Here is a 23,972-nt window from a genome sequence, read left to right as displayed (position 1 = left end):
TACCAAGTGCTTTACAAATATTATCTTGTTTAATCTTCACAACAACTATTCCTGGTAGTTGCTGTTATCACCATTTTATAGCTGAGGCAACTGACACAATCAAATGCTAAAGTATTTGCCTAGGGTCATACAGCTACTAATTGTTTTAGGCCAGATTCAGCTGATGTCTTCCTTATTTCAGGCATACCAATCTATACACTGCATCCCCTAGCTGCTCCTTCATCCCAGTGGGATGAGAGCTCTGCCCTTCTAAAAACAGGCTTGAATTTCATGTATATCCATAAGAATTGCTTTCTTATTTCCTGAAAGTCACTGGTTAGTCAGAGGTCAAGAAGGCACTGTTATCATAAAACATTTTACATTGCTTCATATGTTGTTTTATTCACATTAGCATTCCTTCCAAAGATAAAGACCACAAAACTTTCAAGCATTACCATTTTCTATAATTCTTCTCTATATCTTCTTATAAATTCAGCATGGGAAGAATCTTTTTTTTCACTCCTATAGTTGCATGAAGCCAGGTTTTCCTTTGTAATAACTTGTTTATGTGGGTGTTATAGTCTACTCACACCCACAATGCACCTTTTTATGGGTTCTCACATATTCAAGACATCATGGCTATTTTCAAAGCCTATTGGAAGTCCACTGTAGTCAAGATGTAGAAATTTATTCCCAAATTTTAATACCTCCCAGAAGACTATGTAAAAGTGTGTAAAAGGCATTGTTCTGGATGTTTCAATGCCTGGAATAATGACTCAAAAGAGTTTAACACACTATCCACATGGAAAATACCCTGTTCATTCAAGAATGAAAAGAATATTCACACATATGTGCATGATTACATAAAGAAAGGCGCCTATGCACAAATATATATATATATATATGTATATATATATATGTATGTGTGTGTATGTGTGCATATACACATATGTATGTATAATTTGTTTCTATCTTAGAATTATACGGTGTTTGTATGTGATATGGGTATTGATACAAAGTGAGGCACGCTAGTATTGATATGAAGTAAAAACAAGATAGATATTACTCTCATTGGTTTTCATAACCATACATAATTTTATTGACCATTTCAACATAAGTTCAAATGAAAATTATATTTTCAGTATAGTTTAGAGTCACTTATCATTGAGAGTATTCCCACAGTAGTGATCATCAGTGGCAATCATCTACTTATTACTCTGGGACCAGATAAAGAATGATCTAGGGATATTTTCATCATTAGGACAGCAAAGAGAAAAGTAAGGCCAAATAGATCCTTTAAAGGCTATGTTTGGGGGACTGTAGATAAGAGATTTCTCTGTGACATTGTAAAATCTTATATGTCCCTTTTTATACTCAAGAAAAATACCCACCTTATAGATAGGCTTGCTCTCATGCACATCACATTGCGAATTCCAGGGAAAGAAATTATTTCTATATTTGAAGGCAACTAGTGTTCTTACATCCTTGGATGATGATAAGAAGTGTACCCCCTTTCTGCTGACTGAATCTTCACAGATACCCACTGACCACTCTATTTTATCTCCCACTTCCACTTCCCAATAGTGTTTGCCTGAGGTGAAGGTCTGGGCACCAAGTACAGTAAGAACACAGTCAAATCTTTCTTCATTATTAGGCAGGTCCTGGGGGACACTTGTGTAATTAAAACTACTCAAAACTTCAGACAAGATGAGATGAGGATTGGCAGTTTCAGGATCCAGAGTTACATCCCCTAGAGAAAAAGGAAAAACCACGATTAACTTTGTGTTGCAAACCTTGGAGGCTGAAAATAATTCCTTAAGCATGGACAATGACAAAGTTTTGGAAACTAAGTCACAATCCAGTGGAGGTTAAATAAGAACAATCAAGTGAATTATCCTGCCTCTGACACTTGTACTTGGACAAGTACTTTAATTTTTCCAGAGGTTCAGTTTCCTTGTAAGTAAAATGAAAGTGGAATTCAAAGAGATAAACTATAACTCCCTTCAAGCTTTAAATCAAATATCCTATGTTATAAGTCCTTCATTACATATTTAAGAATATTTTATCAAGCAGTAATGATGGTCAAGTAGAACATTTGGATTTCGAGGTATGTACCTGAAGGAAGAGTCATGTTGGCATAGCAATTTAAAGCATAAATACATAGTCAGAGAGTGTAAATATTTGGTCCTTGGTAGAAATAACATTTTCATGCAAACCACTTTTTACAAAAACCTGCCAAAGGAGGAATTCATTCTTTTCAATTCTTTTTTAGATCTCTGACCTCATCGTGCTTTTAATCTATCAGAAGGAACTTGAGACCTGCAGAGATACATAATCAAGATGGTGCCAAATGCAGCACAATTAGCACATAAAAAGTTACACATTTGAATGGTAGGAGAGAGGAAGGGAAGGACATACCCCAGAAGAGAGAGAGATATAAAGATGAAAGAAGGAAGGAAGGAAGGAAAAAAAAGGTGTGAGAAAAATGAGTTAAAAGCAGAGAGAAGGGGGCAGAGCCAAGATGGTGGAGTAGAAAGACGCATATACACATAGCTCCGAACCCACAACCCATAGAACATGGGTAAAAAGGAAATCACGGCGAATTCTGGAGTAGTAGAGCCCACAGAACAGTGGAGCAAAGGAGATTTCTGTTCCAGAGGGACCTGCAAACCTCTCGCAAAAGGTCCGTCGCACTGCAGACATGGAGACCAGACCAGCCCTGCCACGGCCGCCCCACAGAGAGGAGAAGATCCGAGCAGAATTCAGGGACAGGATCTTCAGCGGCCGCGCGGGTCCCTCCACCCACAGGTGATGGGGGTCAGTGAGAGGGTCTTCTTGGCAGGTCGAGAGGGGAGTGGGGTGCCCCCATAACTCAGGCCCCCTCGGGAGGCAGTAGCTGATGCAGCGGCAGACCAGGGCTCCCCAAGCAGACAGGAGCCAGGATCCATTGTTGAAGGTCTCTGCATAAACCCCCTGAGGGAACTGAGCCCCATGAGGCAGCCCTGCCCTGACCTGAGTACCTGAACTTAATCTCTCACACTGAATAGCATACCCGCCCCTGCGGAAGCCATGAGGCTGGGAAGCAGCATTTGAATCTCAGACCCCAAGCTCTGGCTGGGAGGATCAGGAGGTGAGGTGGGTGTGAGGAGAATATTCAAAGGTCAAGTCACTGGCTGGGAAAATGCCCAGAAAAGGGAAAAGAAATAAAACTATAGAAGGTTACTTTCTTGGTGAACAGGCATCTTCTCCCTTCCCTTCTGATGAGGAAGAACAATGCTTACCATCAGGCAAAGACATAGAAGTCAAGGCCTCTGTATCCCAAACATCCAGACTAAATATTCTGTGGGCTCAGGCCATGGAAGAGCTCAAAAAGGATTTTTAAAATCAACTCGGAGAGGTGGAGGAAAAGCTGGGAAGAGATGTGAGAGATATGCAGTCAAAGCATGAACAGCAGGTCAGCACCCTGCTAAAGGAGACCCAAAAAAATGCTGAAGAAAATAACACCTTGAAAAACAGGCTAACTCAATTGGCAAAAGAGGTTCAAGAAGCCAATGAGGAGAAGAATGATTTCAAAAGCAGAATTAGCCAGATGGAAAAGGAGATTCAAAAGCTCACTGAAGAAAATAGTTCTTTCAAAATTAGAATGGAACAGATGGAGGCTAATGACTTAATGAGAAACCAAGAAATCACAAAAGAAAACCAAAAGAATGAAAAAATGGAAGATAATGTGAAATATCTCATTGGAAAAACAACTGACCTGGAAAATAGATTCAGGAGAGACAATTTAAAAATTATGGGACTACCTGAAAGCCATGATCAAAAAAAGAGCCTAGACATCATCTTTCATGAAATTATGAAGGAAAACTGCCCTGAGATTTTAGAACCAGAGGGCAAAATAAATATTCAAGGAATCCACAGAACACCACCTGAAAGAGATCCAAAAAGAGAAACTCCTAGGAACATTGTGGCCAAATTCCAGAGTTCCCAGGTCAAGGAGAAAATATTGCAAGCAGCTAGAAAGAAACAATTCAAATATTATGGAAATACAATCAGGATAACACAAGATCTAGCAGCTTTTACATTAAGGGATCGAAGGGCATGGAATAGGATATTCCAGAAGTCAAAGGAACTGGGACTAAAACCAAGAATCACCTACCCAGCAAAACTGAGTATAGTACTTCGGGGGAAAAAATGGTCTTTCAATGAAATTGAGGACTTTCAAGCATTCTTGATGAAAAGACCAGAGCTGAAAAGAAAATTTGACTTTCAAACACAAGAATGAAGAGAAGCATGAAAAGGTGAACAGCAAAGAGACTTACTGAAGTTGAACTCTTTGCATTCCTACATGGAAAGACAAAATTCGTAACTCTTGAAACTTTTCAGTATCTGGGTACTGGGTGGGATTACACACGCACACATGCACACACACACACACACACACACACACACACACACACACACACACACATAGAGACAGAGTGCACAGAGTGAATTGAAGAGGATGGGATCATATCTTAAAGAAATGAAATCAAGCAGTGAGAGAGAAATATATTGGGAAGAGAAAGGGAGAAATGGAATGGGGCAAATTATCTCTCATAAAACAGGCAAGCAAAAGACTTATTAGTGGAGGGATAAAGAGGGGAGGAGAGAGAAAAACATGAAGTTTGCTCTCATCACATCCCACTAAAGGAAGGAATAAAATGCATGCTCGTTTTGGTATGAAAACCTATCTTACAATACAGGAAAGTAGGGGATAAGGGGATAAGCAGGGTGGGGGGGGATGATGGAAGGGAGGGCATGGGGAGGAGGGAGCAATTTGAGGTCGACACTCATGGGGAGGGACAGGATCAAAAGAGAATAGAAGTAATGGGGGACAGGATAGGATGGAGGGAAATATAGTCAGTCTTATACAACACAACTATTATGGAAGTCATTTGCAAAACTACACAGACTTGGCCTATATTGAATTGCTTGCCTTCCAAAGGGAAGGGGTGGGGAGGGAGGGAGGTAAAGAAGTTGGAACTCAAAGTGTTAGGAACAACTGTTGAGTAATGTTCTTGCCACTAGGAAATAAGAAATACAGGTAAAGGGGTATAGAAAGTTATCTGGCTCTACAGAACAAAAGAGAAGATGGAGACAAGGGCAGAGAGGGATGATAGAAGACAGAGCAGATTGGTGATAGGGGCAATTAGAATGCTCGGTGTTTGGGGGGGAGGGGACAAAAGGGGAGAAAATTTGGAACCCAAAATTTTGTTAAAATGAATGTCAAATAAATGAATTTTTTAAAAAAAAGCTGAGAGAAGAGAAAAGGAGGTGGGTATCAGAAAACCCTACATATGTACAGAATTGGATGACTACTTGAAAACCCCTGAAGCCTAGTTAGAGGCAAGTAGTTTGAAAACACTGACAAGGAAAGAAGTCATATTGCAAGGATTAGCTTTGTTAGGGTTTAGACATTATTGAGTAAGGAATGGCTAATGGTGAAGAGGTTTTAGACAGTAGAATGACTTAATGAAATCTGAATTAGATCAAAGGTTTATTAGCAATTCCCAGGAAGGATGGATTGGAACAGGTACAGATGAGAACACAAAGAACATTTAGTAAAACATTATATCATTTCAAATGCAATGCCAAGTTGAGAGATGGAAAGTGCTAGGACATATGGAAGTAGACCAAGACTCAGCCTCCCTCACAAATAGGAAAGCAATAGAACATTTCTCACTGAAATACTTTGAATTAATATTTTGTGTGACCATTTCCATGTAGAAATATCATTGCATCCCTCCATAGCAATATTTATTGAAACATCTCCCTTTCATCCCCTGTCATCTCTTCCATTCCCTCACAGGAAGATGGAATCTCCTTCCTTGCCTGGAGTTGTAACTCCTGCTCTCTAACCAACACATTATTGATTATAATTCAGAGAATAACTCATAATGTTTCTCAGGAATATTCAATGCCACCATTTATATTGACGCCATCATCAATAAATCTCTTTTTCCCTTTCCAATCTTTAGAGAACAAGTCAAGACTGAGTATTTTAAGTAAACAGATTCCCTGTACAGTCTAAGAAATGAAGATAAAGCATCAGAGAAAACTCAAGAATTAACAGCTAGCTTCTTTTCTGAAACACTCAAAAAATACCATAGAGGAAAACTAATACAATGTAAAAGGGACTGCATATGAAAATATTTCTAATGCAATGAATGAACACTTGTTTTTAGTAATGCCATTGCCAAGACAATCCTGAAGGACTTATGAAAAATACAATCCATCTCCAGAGAAAGAACTAATGGAGTCTGAATGAAGACTGAAGCATGCTATTTCTTTAATTTATTTTCTGCTTTTATTTCTTGTCTGTTTTTCTTTCACAATATTTCTAACATGGAAATATGTTTTGCATGACTATACATGTGCAATCTATATCAGATTGCTTGGCTTGTCAATGAGAGTGGAGGTAAGGGATAGCAATGGAAAAGAATCTGGAAATCAAAAAAAATTAAACGAAAGATAAAAATTGTTTTTACTTGTGATTTGGGAAAAATAAAAAATATTAAATTTTAAAAATAAGTACTACCCCCCAAAAAACAACCAGAATGAAAGGCCAAAAGTTCAACAAATGCAAAAATGTACTTTATGAAAAAGAAATGGACATACAAGAAGAAATACCAAAGCTTCATTCTTACTATATATAAAACATCATAAAGTGTAGTGTGATGTACAAAATACATGCAAAATTAGGAGAAATCTTGAGAGCTCTTTCACATTTGATGAATTGGCTACACTGTATGAATAAAGTGATCAGAAAAGCAAAATATAAAATCAACAGGAAGATTCAAAAGAATACACAATTAGTTATTAATCTTGAACCTCTGACATATAATTTCACATGTATCAAATGTTCAAAGATGATAAAACATAGAATTCAAAGCTGGTTGTTAAATGAAATATTAGGCACACGAATTCACTGTTGATACAGCAGTGAAATGGTACAGTCATTTAGAAAAATAGCTGAACTTTTGAGTGAAATACATAAGATCACTATGATCTATTGAGATATCAAAGAGGAAAATCAAAAAGCATTTCAGTAGTCAAGTAAAGATAGAAATTATCCATTTAAGGTACTGTGGGCTGAAGGTCATTTGTGCATACTAGTAGCATTTACTAAGCATATACATTGAAAAATATATACGAGCTTCTGAGAATTTCTAAAAGTCAATTGAGATTAATATGGGTCTCTTACTCTGGTAGCTTCTGAGCATTTTTCTCAAGCCAGTTATGGGGCAACTGCTCCAGGCAGGGAAAACAGCTTTTGGTTCTTGAAGTAGTAGCTCCTCATGCCTACAAACAGGACACATTTGGTTACCTTTGTTCTAGACAGAGCTACAGAGCCCTGTCTGAACCACATGCTTCATATATTCCAGCAGAGTGAACCCCAACTAATCCATTCAAATAATCAGATTCTCTCACAGATTTTATGTTTCTGAATTAAGTGAACACAAAGTGGAAACTTGCCTTGACAAAGTGTCTTTCATATCCTGAGGGGAGAAAAATAAAGAGATTTAGAGTTCTGTGCCTTAGTCTATTTCTATAATATTGTCTCTCTCTTAGAGCCCAGGCACATCTCCCCACAATTCTGTCACTCCCTTACAATTCTTTTCTGGGGACATTACCATATTTGCCCAGTTTAAGTCTGTACAGAATTATTTAGAACTAGCTGTTAGTTGCTCTTTGATTGAGATCATACCTCTTCCCCCTTCCTGAAGATGGAGAATTACTTCATTTTGAGAAATGTACCATCCTACCCTGCTCTTCTCTCTCCCTCTCTTACCAAAAAAAAAAAAAAAAGATTTAACAGAGTCAACAATTTGCTTGCTCTAAATGAGAAAACAGCCAATGAAAAAGATTTGATCGTTAGTTTAGGTGGGAAATGTGGGTTCTGAAATGTGGGATAATGAAGAGGCCTGACCTCACTATATAACACATAAAGTTAGAATAGAAGCCAAAAGTTGAAACTGATATTGTCTTCAAGAGTGTTATTGGGAGTGAGGTTCTAACCCTCAAGCACTATCATGCTAACTTTGAAAGAAGTAAAGAAATCATCATCCCAAACCAATCCCCAGAGGAAAGATGATGTTGTGTTGTGTTTGTTTGTTTGTTTGTTTTTTGGGGGGAAGGGTGAAAATTTAACCTTAGAGTTAGAAAAGACCTCTAAGTTTACCTAGACCAACTGATACTTGATATATTAATGGTGTCTATAGAATTTCAAAAAAGTGATCAATCATCATTCCTTGAAAAATTGCCCATGGCAAGGAAATCGCATACAAAGGCAGAAAACACCACTTGGGACAATTTCTCTGAAAAGTGATAGAATGAATTAATAAAAGAATTGAAGTCAGTTAGACATAAGCTCTAATATTATTTCTAACAGTATCTGCATGACTTCAGGCAAGCCTCTCAATTGCTCTGATGCACACTGTCCTCCTCAATAGAATGTAGATAACAAAATCTCTTCATCCTAACTTTTAGGATGACTGTGATTCACATGTAAGAGTCAGCCATTCTGGAATCGCTAACCACAAAACTACTTATAATAATTATTGTAAGTATATATAATTAATATATAAATTGTTGGGGGTGAAAGGTCAGTTTTCACGTGGACAGTCTTGGGCAGGTAAAAGTGAGGACCTCTAAACCTCAGAGTTCTCACGAGGCCCCCCAGGGAACAGCTGGGGACTGAGTCGTGAAACACAGGCTATCTCGTGCATTTCCACCTCTTCTCAGTGGGAAACTTGCTGGGGAGAACATCCCACCCTTGAGATTGGCCCGTGGTCTGAGTACACCTGTTGTTAATTAGCTAGGGGCTGAGGGCATGCACGGTATTCACGTGCAAACTATGTGGCTGGGAGAGCTTAAGTAGGGACAGGAAAGCCTGAAGGCCTTCTTTTGGCTGCGGAGCCCCCTCTGGGGGCTCTTCTTGCTGTGGGGCCCTTAGAGGGAAGAGAGGTCCCTCCCCTCTTCCACTCCCATCCTCTTGCTGTATGATCCTTGCCCCTTGGGAGGAGGAGGATTCCTCTCTCCTGGGGAAGAACTCACCCTGCATATGGATACGTAACTAAGACCCTGAATAAAGCCTAACCCTTGTTTGACTCTGGAAAGTCTCTTCTCTCAATACGTTTATCCTGATGGCCACCGAAGACCTGTGGAAAGGTAAAAAGGCTCGGGTAGCTCATCAGCCGCTAGGCCGAACAATAAATAATATAAGTATATATATATAATTATTACAATAATTATAATAACTACTTATAATAATTATGATTGGTTTTTATGTAATCCATTTGTTCTAATTCTGATATTCAGTACTTAGAAGAGCAAGTCTAATATTACTACCTTTCTAAGACTTCTCTAGTACTGAACAGTCTCTGTTTTTAAACTGATGCCCTGGGAAATAGATTTCAATCTTCTCTCTCACCCACATTTCCTTCCTGACCCATTCCACATCCTTTCTGTACATCCTCAAATGTTGTACTGTAAACAGAAAACAAGCTTCTCAATTGAGAATTGTTAGTTTTTTTCTTTTTATTTTGGGGTGGGGGAGGGAGTTCACTGGAAATCTCCCAAGGCATCAAAGCACTCTCTGTCCCCTCTTTGGTCACATAGAGCCAGTAATTCTTTGATTCTTTGAAAACATAGCTTAAGTTTATTATTTTCCATCAGTTTTTTTCCTTTTTTCCTTCTTCCCCAACTTTTCTGCCTTTCCCTTTCAAACTAATATAAAATAGGTTTTCTTTCTATTCATTCTACATTTCTTTACTTCTATTCTTCATGTCTTCTCAAGTAAATTGCCAGGTATTCATCAGTCAGTATTGTTTGATTCTCTTTACTGTTATTTGCAGAGTCTAGTATACTACCTAGCAAACAGTAGGTACTTTATAAGTGCTTGTGCCTTTTGTTTTCATTTTTATCATGACCTCATATTATAGTTTTTTACAAGGAATTATAAAATCATTAATTATTCATTCTGAAAAGAGTCTTCAAGGGACAGTCTACCTCACATCTTTTCACTAAGGAATGAAGTGTTTGTTTTTTTGTTTTGTTTTGTTTTGTTTTTTTTTCTGGGAGAATCAGGAGATTCAAACTTGTTTGTAGGATTACAAATTTGAATTCAGCCCAACATTTGAGTGGTATTGAAACTCATAGCACACCCTTGTGCTGAAGTAGTCAGGTCTTTAAGAATTCCTGTGCTACATATTGTTTAACTACAGGAGAGTTATATCTAGTCCTTCTTATCATAAAACATGAATTTGAGAAACCATTGAAAAGTCTGAAGTGGGGCAGAGTCAAGATGGTGGAGTAACAACATGGATTTTCTAGAGCTCTCCCACCAAGGTCAGGCATTTTTTGCTAAAAAATGGCTCTAAACAGATTCTGGAGCAGCAGAACCCACAGAATGAAAGAGTTAAGCAAATCTTCAGCCCAAGACAGCCTGGAAAGTCACCATGAAGTGTCTATTGCACCATGCTGGGAGCAGAGCACAGTCCAGTGTGGACTGCGAGTGCACAGAGGGGACCTGACCAGGCTTTGGGGAGACTGAATGTCTCTCACCTGTGTTGGTTTCCAGACTTGATGATACCAAAACTTTGAAGATAAATTAGAAGGTCAGGGGAAAAGCCTGTGGGACCACTGCAAGAAAGTGGAATGGTCCCAGATCCAGCTGCAGGCAGAGGGGGAAGGGGGTGGAGGAACCAGTGGCAGCCATTGTTAATGGAGTTCTAGGTCCACAGATGGTGGGGGGATAGAGCGGCTGACAGTATAGTGCCCATACCCACTGGAAGCAGAGAAATACATTGACAAAGAGGTCAAAAGTCAAGCAAATCTTTGGGGAAACGAGCAAAAACCAGAAAAAGAATCAGACTATAGAATCTTACTTTGGTGACAAGGAAGATCAAAGCACAGAAACAGAAGACAACAAAATCAAAGTTCCCCATACTAAGCCTGCAAGAAAAGTGTGACTTGGTCTCAGGCCATAGAAGAGCTCAAAAAGGATTTTGAAAATCAAATAAGAGATATACAACAAAAACTGGGAAAAGAAATGAGAGTGACGCAAGAAAATCATGAAAAATGAGTCAAATGCTTCCTAAAGGAGACCAAAAAAAAAAATGCTGAAGAAAATAATACTTTAAAAAATAGACTAACCCGAATGGCAAACGAGATCCAAAAAGCCAATGAGAAGAAAGCAATAAAAAGCAGAATTGGCCAGATGAAAAAAGAGCTCCTAGAGCTCAATGAAGAAAATAATTTCATAAAGATTAGAATGGAGCAGATGGAAGCTGATGACTTTAGGAAAAATCAAGAAATTATAAAACAAAACCAAAGAAATAAAAAAATAGCAGACAATGTGAAATTTCGCATTGGAAAAACAACAGAACTGGAAAATGCATCCAGGAGAGAAAATTTAAAAATTATGAGACTACCCGAAAACCATGGTCAGAAAAAGAGCATAGATATCATCTTTCATGAAATTCTCAAGGAAAACTTCCTTGATATTCTAGAACCAGAGGGTTAAATAAATATTGAGAGAATACACCATTCACCTCCTGAAAGAGATTCGAAAAGAACAACTCCTAGGAATATTGTAACCAAATTCCAGAGTTTCTAGGTGAAGGAGAAAATATTGCAAGCAGCCAGAAAGAAACAATTAGAGTATTGTGAAAATACAATCAGGATAACATAAGATCTAGCAGCTTCCACATTAAGGGATTGAAGGACTTAGAATATGATATTACCAAAGTTAAGGGAGCTAGGATTAAAATCAAGAATTGCTTACCCAGCAATACTGCGTATAATACTTCAGAGGAAAAAGTAGTCATTCAATGAAATACAGGACTTTCAAGCATTCTTGATGAAAAGACCAGAGCTGAATAGAAAATTTGACTTTCTAAACAACAATCAAGATAAACATGAAAAAGTAAATAGGAAAGAGAAATCACAAGGGAGTGACTAATGTTGAACTATATGCATTCTTACATGGAAAGATAATATTTGTAACTCTTGAGACTTTTTCAGTATTTGGGTAGCTGGAAAGATTATATACATATAGACAGAGGGCACAGAGTAAGTTGAATGTGGAGGAATGACATCTAAAAAAATAAAATTAAGGGGTGAAAGAGGAATCTATTGTGAGAAGAAAGGGAGAAATGGAATGGAGCAAATTATCTCTCATAAAAGGGACAAGAAAAAGTTTTTTCAATGAAAGGGAAAAGAATGGAGGTGAGAGGGAAAAAGTGAAGCTTACTCTCATCACATTAAGGAGAGAATAACATGGACACTAAATTTAGTATGAAAATCTATCTTACATTACAGGAAAGTAGGGGAGAAGGGAACAAGTGGGGTGTTGGGGAGATGATTGAAGGGAGCAGTAATGAGAGAAAGGGAGTAATTAGAACTAAACACTTTTGGGCATCAAAAGAGAGAATAGAATAAATGGGGGACAAGATAGGATGGAGGGAAATATAGTCAGTCTTTCACAACATGACTTTTATGAATGTATTTTGCATGACAGATGTATAACTTATATTCAATTGCTGCCTTCTCAGCAGGGATGAGTGGGGAGGGAAGAAAGGAGAGAAACTGGAGTTCAAAGTTTTAAAAATACGTATTAAAAATTGTTTTTACTTCCAACTTGGAAATATGAAATACAGGTAATGATATAGAGAAATCTATCTTGACCTACAAGAAAATAGATGAAATGGGGATAAAGGAAAGGAGGGATGTGACAGAAGGGAGGGCAGATTGAGGGAAGAGGTAATCAGAATGCATGGTGTCTTGGGGTGGGGGAGGGGAGAGATGAGCAGAATATTTGGAACTCAAAATCTTATGGAAATGAATGTTGAAAACTAAAAATAGATAGATAGATACAGATAGATGAATAAATAAAATGAATAATTCAATGAATAGATAGATAAACAGACAGATAGATAGAAAGGTAAGTAAATGAGTGAATAAGTGAATAAATATATAGTGAGAAAATCAATCCATCAATTAATTAATAATAAATAAATGAATAAATAAATAAATGAACCTGAATTGGCCCACTCTACCAAGTGACCCTGAAACCCTTCCCCTAGTGTTCTGTAAGGTATAAAGTATGTACCTTCTGCTTCTCATTTCTAAGGCAGTAGTATGTATCTGACACTCACCTGGAGCATTTCCAAGGGAGCTCTGTTCAATTTCTCCTCTGTTTTTAATATCATTTGTTGCATATTCTGGATTTGTTATGTTAGTTTGGTCATTTTCTCCTTCAGTTTTCTGAGTTTGTCTCTGGATTTCTGGTCCAGTCTTTCCAGATATGGACATTCTTCATCCAATAAGAACTGGCACATTTTCTCATATTTAGATACAATTGACTTTTTAAGAGTAAAAGTATTCTCCTGTCCCAAAAGAAATTAGTATAAAGGAAAGAAGTTAAAAGTCCCATGATGGAAGGGGTGTGTGGCCACCATTAGTGAATTAAATATAATTGTTTATCAAAGAAGATCCATAGATTCTGTTACCAAACATAGCTTTTTCTGCCTATTTGGTACACATCTTCCATTATGGAATTTCTGAGATACACCATCATTTAAAGGACTTTTGTAAAGGTGTAGTTAATGATGAAAAGATTAGAGAAAGAGAAATACTGTGTAATGGAACAGTTCTCAAAAATACAGCAGAAATAATTTTCTCCCTACAAATACCCAGATCCTGTCTGATAACTGTTTTCTCATATGTATAATTTAGCAGTTCACATGAAAATAAAATTCCTCTACTATCATTGGGTGCCAATTTATTTCCCTAAAAGACTGACAATTCACTTCATTCTTTGATCTTTAACATAAATTTCTTCCTTTGCAGAAAAAAAAAAAAACACTCCTTTCCATTTTTCATCATTAATTCTTCCTTATGGGAAGGGAGAAAGGTGAAGTGACAACACACCTCTTGCTTTCCTCACCAAGAAAACAGACAATGACCTTACACTGTGCTTCTCTCTTTTCATAATGACCAATTAAATTTTAAGTTCTTCCTCTTTTATCTGTAAGATATTCCATAATTCCTGGAGCTTGTGCTAAAAGAAAAAAGATAAAGTTTTAGCCAAACCTCTGTTTTAGACCGAAGGGGTCCATATGCTTCAGAATTGCAGGCTAAGAAGAGTTACACTTCCATATCCCTTCAAGGCTATCAAAGATCTATATGTCTATTCCATTGGAACCTCACAATAACATAAAAGTTAGTGGCTATTATTATTATTACTTCCATTTTAAAGACGAGAATACCAAGGCCAAGAAAATTTTGGAAGACCAGTAACAATAAGTGGGCTGTTTACTTATCATTGAAGTCACAGATGTGAGGCCCCTAGATTTTCCCTGTACCCATTAGCTTTAACTGTCTGTAAAATGTCAGTGGACCCAAAGACAGTTGAATGAACAGCTGCCATTTCTGCACTTGGATAGAGAGCAGGTACTCTTACATTGCAATTGTCAGCAACCCCATCCAAGGGAAGAACATCATGATCTTTGTGCTCTGGGTTTAAAGAACAAGACTCACAGAGGGGTCTCTTATCTTCCTCACAGAAGAGCTTCTCTTTTTCCCCATGTTGATTACAAGTGTTCAGGCCCACTGTGCTCTGAAGTAAATGAGGTCTGATCATTTTGCCAGTGATAGAAAGATTCTGCAGGTTCCTATTGGGTACCAAATGACTGATTTGAATGATTTGCCTGCACTCTGGGCAGGTCAGTGTGGCATCATCCCCCTCTCTACATTGGAAAAGACATGCTGTGCAAAAGCTGTGGCCACATTTGGTAGTCACTGGGTCAGTGAAGTAGCCCAGGCAGATGGAGCAAGTGAGATCTGCCTTGAGGTTTTCAAGTAAGCTTTTGGCATCGGTGTTCTTACACCTGGGGGGAAAAGAGTTAATTAAAATTGATCAGGACATTCTTCTATCATCCAAAGCATCTCAGAATTTCTGTACAAGGATGTGTTCCAGGAATTCGGAGGCAATAGAGGGCCTTCAAAAAAGGTGGTTCCAAATCTACCAGGCATCCTAAGCAGATCCCTCTGCTTATAATAGAACCAAGACACCTAAGAGTTCTAGCATTCAGACATCTTGGGTTAGGTCAGAATCCACATGAAGTCTACCATCCTTATTAATGGACCTCATCCCTACCCCACCTTTTTTTTTGCGTGTCAGTACTTATTTACTTAGATGTTTAATCTCTCACACTAGATTTTACAAGCTGGTGAACACTGGAAATTATTTCTCCCACAGAACTACAACCACACATTCTCAAGACAGCATAAATATATAGTTGAACTAACATTAATACACATCACCATTTTATCAATTACATAACAAAACAAATTATCAGGCATCCAAATATTGAGTTACACAAGCACAAAAAGCATACAAAATATTAAAGTTCTGCTCAATTCATAGCAGGAACCCAATTTCTTTTTCCCAGGGCAAGGGGGAGAGAAGAACGGGGAAAAAGAGGAAAAATCACTTTCAATAAAAGCAATAGTTGATAAACAACTTTCAATAGGTACAGAAAAACAAATTAAAAGATTTTCAGAAATTTTATGATTAAGAATTGCTTTAGCTACAATAACAAAGTATCTCTACCTTTTAAAAAATATTTACTAATGTATAGGGCATATTCTATAATTCCTACACAAGACAAAGGGAACATTTTACTAGAAATATTTAATAGCCCCCTCCCATCCTTTTCAGGCCCTTCCTGTCAAGTTGCACCCCATTCGTGTGAACATTAAATTAACTGTAAGTCTTATTGTCTGAAGACATTAAAGACTGTGTACTTCTGTACATTGTGCAGATTTTTACATGGATTTTCAACCAGAGGATTATGATCTTTTTTCAAAATGTAAGTCTTAGTAAGAGCACAAAATGAGACAAAAGTTTAGAGAAAGACATTAAAGTATCACTATAAGACTCAGTAAAATCCAACAAAATGAGTGATTGTGCAAATCTCGATATTCTAGTGTGACTGTGGGAGATGTAAGCATACAGTGAGCAGGCAATTACCATATAGACCCTATCTTCAATATTGAAATGACTGAAGGAATTCCTTCCCAGGATGTTAACTCTGTATGATACTGAAAATATATAAGCATTGTGCTGAGTATTTTGGCACCTAATTTCTCTAAATTTCATATTTGCTGATAAGACTTTGGTATTGGGAAATAGATTTGAATAATATTTGTAACTCAATACTGCATGATTTCAGGAAAGTTCAATTGATATAAATGGTAAACAAGAAGTTCCAAAGGCTGAACAGCAAGAATCTTTACTTTTACTAAGTGTCCAAACAGATATTGTTAGTAACCCAAAGACAGAAGCTGCACTTCTGCTAAGCTTGTAACGTATAAAATGACTTTAAAATATTCCTATGGAAGCCTTGTTAGACTTATTAATCAAACCTATACGTTGGCTAGTTATGTATGTAATTTGCCCCAGGTTCTGTCTCCACTTTTTCATTGTAAGGCAATTATATAGGCAGCTCAACTCTACTGAATGCAACAGGTGTTTTTGTGACTATTTGAGCCTTTGAAGCGAAGCCACATTTTAGGACAATACTTCTCCAAGTAAAGAAGTTGCTTGCTGTTAAAGGCTCCACGATGTTTTTGTCTTATGAATTGCACTGCATCTTCATACTTCATTTCTCCTTTGACTAGTGCAAGGGCAACGAGCACTGAAGCTTTCCCAAGACCTGCAACGCAGTGAACAGCAATGTAATAACCAGATTCTTCATGATATTTAGTTTTCACTAGGTTTAATCAGTCATCAACAATCTGGTTGGATGGTGGTGTCCCATCATCAAAAGGCCAATCCAGAACCTGAATGACTTCTTTCTCCATGATGGTTGTGTCATAAGTAGCCTCACATACTCTTACAATTGTGGTAATGCCATACTTCCTGAGTTCCTCTATAAATTTGTTTAAGGTTTCATTGGTTGTATTGTGTGTTATAAGAAACGTCATGTTCTTATAGGTGATTTCCACAGGAGCTGGGCGGTTCATTCTAGCCATGTCAATTTAGTTAAAAAACACTCAATAAGGTTATGAAATGATTTAAAAAGTTGAATACAGAAGCGATGTAAAGAAACTGAAGTCTCCTTCACCATACTCCACTTGAAATTCTTTTAGTATGAAGTTGAGAGCAATGGGAAATGAAATGAACCTCCTAAGAAGAAGCAGCAATTCCTCATTCCAGTAATACTGAGGCAAAAGAAAGCATTGCACTGAAGTTCACCCCATCCAGATCAGAGCTTTTGCAAAATGCTCTGTCAATTTCAATTCAATACTTTGTGTCCAGGTTAACTGCTCTTAAGGGGACTTCTTGGTGGAGTAGTAATGAATTTCTACAGCATAGAGGTCGTGCTGTGCCTGGCAATAATCTCTACTGCCCTTCAGAAACTCCATAAATGTGTGGCCAAGAACACCACTGAACTGAGGATTATGGTTTGGTTTGGTTTGGTTTTTTGGTTTTTATTTTTTATTTATTTTAAAACAATTTGCCAAGACTGGAATGAGAGATAAATAGAAGGCACAACAATTTTTCCGTTTTTTTGTTTTGTTTTGGTTTTTTACAAATGCAAACTAAAACATGAAAAAACTCCCTATTTCAATAAAAAGTTTTTTTCCACAAATTCAGGAAAAGCATTTTAAAGAGTGAAATTCTATACATTTAAAACCTATCCCACAATCCCAAATCCCAAGTGGTAAAAACAGTAGTTTAGAATTCATTTTTATGTGATCATGTATCAAAAGCAAAAAAAGTTCTATGAATACCATTTATTCCCTTTTTTAACCATGCCACAGAAAAAAGTGTGATTGTCCATTTTCCAGTGGCAACAACTCCAAACCAGAGAGTAGTCATGGCCCTCAATAAACAACTGGGATTTTTCCTCTCCTCAAAATGTTTGCCAAATCCTGGGTTTCTGACCAATTCTTGGAACATATGGAAAAGGGAAAAAAATTATTCTAATGTCAGTTATAAGCAAAAGATATAATGCTTTAGGATAGAACTGCTGTTGTAAAAAAAAAAATCTAGTCCATATATTTGAGGTGAGCAAGGAATTTCAGTTTTTCTTCTTTTAAAAACAACTTTTCCTAAAATATTGTTCCACAAAACTGGAATTGAGGACAAGGACTTAGAGGGGCTGTGGGAAATGAAAACAACACACACACAAAAACCATGAACACAAACAAAAAATGGTCTGAAATTATATCAAATGTAGGCAGTCTTTATAATAGGCTAGGGTCACATTCCAAGATATCCAAGGCTGAAATTCACAAAGCTGCAGAAGCAAAGGTTTGTGCCATCACATGAAGATCTGTGTGCCAAATTCATTGACGTTGACCAATCCCCCTTCCACCTCCAAATCCTGGTTTCTGGGACATTCCTCCATGGGGAGGCCCTCTTATTCCACCACCTAGTCCACTTTGTGGCCCTCCTGGTCCACGTGGTCTGTTATCTCGACGATCACCTTCTCTGGCTGCTCGTGTCTTCTTTTCCTCAACAATCAAACGCACCTCACCTCTAAACATGATGGGCCTGCTGCCAAGGATCTTCTGAACTGGCTCTAGGTCATCAAACACAACAAAACCAAAACTTAGTAGCTTCCCACCACTATTAATTCAAAGTTCCAAACATTCCCGTAACTTTGGAAAAAATCTTTTAGTTCTGCTTTGTCTGCATCGCGTGGAAGATTTCCAACAAAAAGCTGATGATTGTCAGGATACCTCACAATTCTCTTTGTATCCATATCACCCTGTTCACCACCTTCACGAATTGGTCCGGATCCCCTTTGGGGTGGGATATTAGTCCATTTTTCCCTAACTCTCTGGTCCCTCTGGGGCCTCTGTGGTGGTGTCTGAGATTCCGGGTTTTGATTCTGGGCAAGGTTGGTATTTTAACAACATGGGGTGGTATCCCAGACGCTGGAACAGCTCCAGTAGGTGAAAGGTTCTTACTGGTCACAGATGGCCAGGAAAATGTTCTGAAGTCCTCCTGTACTGCTGGAGCAGAATCCATATGCACAGGAGATGAGTTCTTTTGAGCGTCCTTAGAAACAAGCTCTTCCAAAACTGGTTCAGACTTTTCTTCATGAATTTCAGGTTCAGCTTCTTGTTCAGGCTCTGGTTCTGGTTCTGGTTCTGGTTCTGAAACAGGCTCCTCTAGATGCTCCTCCAGGTCATTGCTGCCGGTCTGGTCATAAAAAGTTCCAGAGTCATCAGGAACTACCTCAGGAGTCTGATGTCTTTCCTCTGGTTCTTGTACTTCTTCCTCAGATTCTTCTTGGGATTCAGTGACAAAATTCAGTGACAAAACCAACAAAAACCTCATCTTGGTATTGGAAGATGTCATTATGAACATAGAATTTGTTTGCAACAGAACCCTCTGGTGCAAGTACAAACGTCTGCATGAATCTCCGAAATGTCTGGTTATTATTAAATAGCAATCCCATCACCTGGACTACAACACCATCATTGAGTGTAGCATGAGCATCCACATGACGAATTTTAGTGTGACAATTTGTAAAGTTTGGGGACATCACTTTCTGATGGATTTTTTTTTTTGTCCATAGACAGCATCAACTGGTTTTCCATTGGAATCCAAACCTCCATGAACATAAGATAAGTTCTTTTCATAAAACCTATGCAGCACATCTGGTGCCTGGTTCAGCAGAGTATAATACAGTCTCACAAATTTCCCCTGGACCAGCAAGGGACTTGGCTTCTCCATAACCATCTCTTTGGTCAACTGCAATCTGCAAGGCTGAGCGGGAGAGGAAGAGTCTTCACTCAGAAGCAGGCCAAGTCCACTATGTTTACTCATTGAAGACTGGGGCCTAATCATACAATCATCCTAGGTGGAGTAGGTGCAGTAGGCTGGGGTGGCAGTGCCTGCTGCGCAGGGGGTGGGGGTGGTTGTCACGTGGCTGCGGCAGCGGCGATGGACGCGGCAGCTGCAGTAGTGGTGGTGGCAGTCATCCCTACCCCATCTTGAAAAGGCTGAAGAGCTTTTTTTTTCTCTACAACAAGTTTGTTCTCAGGGAGGTGATCATGGAAGCTGATCTACCCAAAAATGAACCTGAGCTTCTTCGTCCAAGTAACCTAAATGATGGGGGTGTTCTTTTACTATCTCTTACTCTTACCTTCTCTTCTTCTTACCTGACACTTCAGGTCACCATCTTCTGAAGAAAACATCTTTGTTTTCTCTTAAATACCACTGGTATTCAATGGTTTGGCCTATCTTATTATTTTACTGAGTAGTTTAGCAATAATGGATCTCATTTCAAAGGCACGGGACAATCATGTTATCTAATAGCACAACAATGCAAGGACAATCTCAACTCTTTAACACTGTACCCCTAACATCTCCCCCCTAAAAACAACCTTAAATGCAGAATTGTTTTTCTCCTCAGCTTCTCACTCTCCCTCTTTCTATTTTGTGACATGTTAACTGGATGGAAATGGCCTTTGTTAAAGTGTATGGAGAAAAAAATATTTTCCTAGGAGATACTTGCCTTTGACTTTGTCCTCCAATATTTCTCTCAGGATAATTAATGATAGCTCTTTCCCTTGAGCTCTAGCAGCAAAATAGTTTAGGACTGAGTTGTTGGAGTCTTTCTATATGTCTTCCTTTAGTTAGCCCTCCCTCTACTCCACATGCAAAAAGGTGAGAACTCCTGTGATTTGATAGTGCGTTTCATCTCTAGTATAGGACCAAATTCTCACCTCTGTCTTTTTGTACAGCATAAGATTTCATTCACAATATTGTTCATGCCTAGAACCCCAGACCAGAGGAGTCTTGCCACTCAGTTTCAAGTGAAACTTACCTCTTCTTTCTTTCTCAGGTATTCTTCTCAGGAGAGATAATACTAGCTCTTTTCCTTCAGCTTTGCCAGCAAAATTTTAGAACTTTGCTGTTATGGTGTTTTAAGGTGTTTTCCTTTATTCTTCTCACAATGATGAGAACTTCTGTGTCCTTATTGAGCTTATACTGAATTCTTTGTCCATTTTTATAATAATGATCTATAGTTCATAATGATGTTCACACCTAGGCATGTGAGGCCAGAGTTTTCTTGCCTCTAAATTCATCAGGTCTGTGGAAACTGGTTGCAAATGGTTTATGTTTCATTGTAGACATTGTTGACAATATAATATTGATTTGAAATGTCTTCTTTGATAGGATGATGACTCTCTAGAAAGGAGAGGGAAGTCTACAAAAGAAGATCAAGAACAGAATATAGAAGTAGAAGTTTATTTTGAAAAATGTCTTGCTTCAGTCTCCTACCTCTCCGCCCTTCACTTTTCTATTTTCTTCCTCCCAGATATCATATTTAAGATAACCTATTTATCAATACAGTGTTTTGTGTAGATTTCTTATCTTCATTGATTTAATGGAACTTTCTTGTCACCAGTGTGATCCTCTTTTAACCTTGTGTCTCACTCAAGGCTTCACAGTTTCTTGGTCTAGAGATGGAATTTAAGAAACACTTTTGATTGAAATCCATTTCAGTATTAATTGAATTATAATGTCCAAGTGACTGGTGATTTCAGATTTTCTGAGGGTGATGTGATATAAACTGAAAGAACTGGTCGAGTGATAGAAAGTTGCTGCCTCTAGGTCATGGATTGACTTCAGTCTAGAGAATAAAAAGGGAAAGGATTAGTAAAAACCTGGGCTGCAATGACTTACAGGAATTACTGTAAGGTCTCTCTTTTACTAGCACTTCTTTCCTGGCCCTTGACCTAATCCAGATAATCTGGAGGTTAAGGACAGCAAACAGTACCTTTTCTTTCCCTTATTAATTGGTTCTCTGTTCTATCATCCAACAGCCTTTTATTTGGATAGATAGATGGATAGACAGATAGACAGACAGACAGACAGACAGATACATATATACATAGATAGCTTCTATCCTAGGAATTAACCTATCCAGTATGGAACCTAGAGGGAATATAGCCTAAGGTTCATCATGGTCTGATTGAGCATGTGTTTCTACCTGGGAAGGATAGAGTCAGAGAAGCAGCACAGATAGCCAGTCCTACTCCTGCCCACAGTGAAACCCACTCTTACTATTGCTGAAGTCCTTGGCAAAATTTGTTGGTGTTTTGTTTTTAATTTTTATTTGTGAGAGTCACAGAAGGTTAGCAGTCAGTTCTATGGGAAGTTGGTTGACTTTAAGTACCTAAGAACTGAAACAGAGCAGAATGAGGAAGGAAGGTTAGGAGTACAGGAGTGGGGTAGGCAGGAGAGAAGATAAAAAGAAATGAAGAAGAGGGAAGAGGAATTTTTCAAAGGGAGAAAGGAGGAAAAGGCAGGAATTGGGAGAGGAATGGAAAGGAAGAAGTAGATGAGAAGAGAAGGGACAGGGACAGTGATGTAGGAGGATAATGAAGAAACAGTGAAAGGAAGAGGGGAGTGATCATAGGTGTAAGTATAGGAATAGATATATGTGATATTACAAATTCTCCCAAATATTTATTCAAATTCTCCCAAATTCTCCCAGACACATTCAATTCATTGCCTTTATTTGTTTCAACATCATTTGAGGCACTATAGATAATGTCAAAGAAGTATTAACGTTTTCCAGGGCTTGAAATTCACAATCTGAATCATTAAGGAAACACAACCATTTATGGGAAAAGTTTGTCAATTTTTACTCTACACTGGAACTCCATAAGGAGGTCTTTTGGCAAGGATAAGCCTTGGAAATACACACAATTACAATGAAAAGGAATGTGTTGCAGAGGGTCATAGAGAGATGCATTGTGGTTGTGAGCAGGTTGTAACACACTGCACAAGGGCTTACAAAAAAGAACCTGGAGTTAGGCAGCTATAGAGGTAAAAAAGAAGTCTGGCGATTAGCATCCTTATAAAACACAAAAGAAATGGAAGATTCCCTCTAACTTGATGGTTGGAGTACTCCATTCATGCTTATGGGAGGATATAGAAAAGAATCACATACAAGGGTCACATATATCCTTGTGAACTTAGGAAGTAATGCCTCTACTGGTGAAACAAGTGAAAAAATGTGAAGACTGATCTTGTAAGAAAACGTAATCTACTTTCATTCTGACCTATCAGTATCTTTTACATTTAAAGACAATTTTAAACATCCCTTTTTAAAAATTTTGGGAATCCAATTTTTTTCCCTTCCTCCCTCTTTCCCTCTCCTTTAGAAAAAAGCAATTTGATACGGGTTATGTATTTGCAGTCATGTAAAACCTACTTCCATAGTAATCATATTGGAAAATAAGATGCAGGCTACAAGAAAAGAATCATGAAAAAAAGTTAATATAGTATGTGTTGATGTGCATCAAAACTCTAGAAGTTCATTCTCTGGATGAGGATAGCATCATGAATTCTTCGGAATTGTCGTGGATCATTGTAATGCTGAGAAGAGCTAAATCACTCATGTTGTCCTGGTTCTGTTCACTTCACTTTGCATCAGTTCATGTAAACCTTCCTGGACTTTTTATGAAATTCACCTGCATATCACTTCTTATAGTAAAATAGTATTCCATTGCATTCTTATACTTTCACTTGCTCATCCATTCCTAAATTGATGATCATCTCCTCGGTTTCCAATTGTTTGCCACCAGAAACTTCAACCTTGTTAACAATCATTGCTGTCGGGAAGATCAAACATATTTAGCTTCTGCTGTGACTCTTAATTTTTTAATTTAATTTTCAATTTATGAAATAGAATAATCATTTCTATAACATAATAGAAATTTTTAAAAAGATTATTGCACATATAACTGCAAATCTCTCATCTATTACTATTTGTTTTAAATATATAATAGAGTTAGTAAATTTCTTTTTTTTGACTCCTCAGCCTACATATGGCTACCATTAGACACAAGTATGTATGAATGTGTATGTAAAATTATTCTATACATACTTCTATTTATCAATTTTTTCT

At 37.8% G+C, this 23,972-nt stretch overlaps 1 protein-coding gene and 2 pseudogenes across 1 annotated transcript; all 3 read right to left on the bottom strand.

The window, feature by feature from the left end:
- Positions 1–1,184: 1,184 nt before the first annotated feature.
- Positions 1,185–23,674, bottom strand: LOC140514696 (probable E3 ubiquitin-protein ligase TRIML1). Its single transcript, XM_072625148.1, is given in 9 exon segments — positions 1,185–1,729; positions 7,223–7,320; positions 7,495–7,517; positions 13,179–13,409; positions 13,947–13,955; positions 13,994–14,083; positions 14,486–14,912; positions 20,565–20,626; positions 23,585–23,674. Coding segments are annotated over 9 exon segments (1,575 nt in total).
- On the bottom strand, positions 16,540–17,061 carry LOC140513388 (protein tyrosine phosphatase type IVA 1 pseudogene; annotated as a pseudogene).
- LOC140513354 (ras GTPase-activating protein-binding protein 1 pseudogene) lies at positions 18,298–19,846 on the bottom strand (annotated as a pseudogene).
- Positions 23,675–23,972: the final 298 nt, after the last annotated feature.

The sequence above is a fragment of the Notamacropus eugenii genome, chromosome 7, assembly GCF_028372415.1.
Source record: "Notamacropus eugenii isolate mMacEug1 chromosome 7, mMacEug1.pri_v2, whole genome shotgun sequence".
NCBI lineage: Eukaryota > Metazoa > Chordata > Mammalia > Diprotodontia > Macropodidae > Notamacropus > Notamacropus eugenii.
The sequence above is the reverse complement of the archived record's forward strand: the minus strand, read 5'-3'. Positions and strand labels throughout refer to the sequence as shown.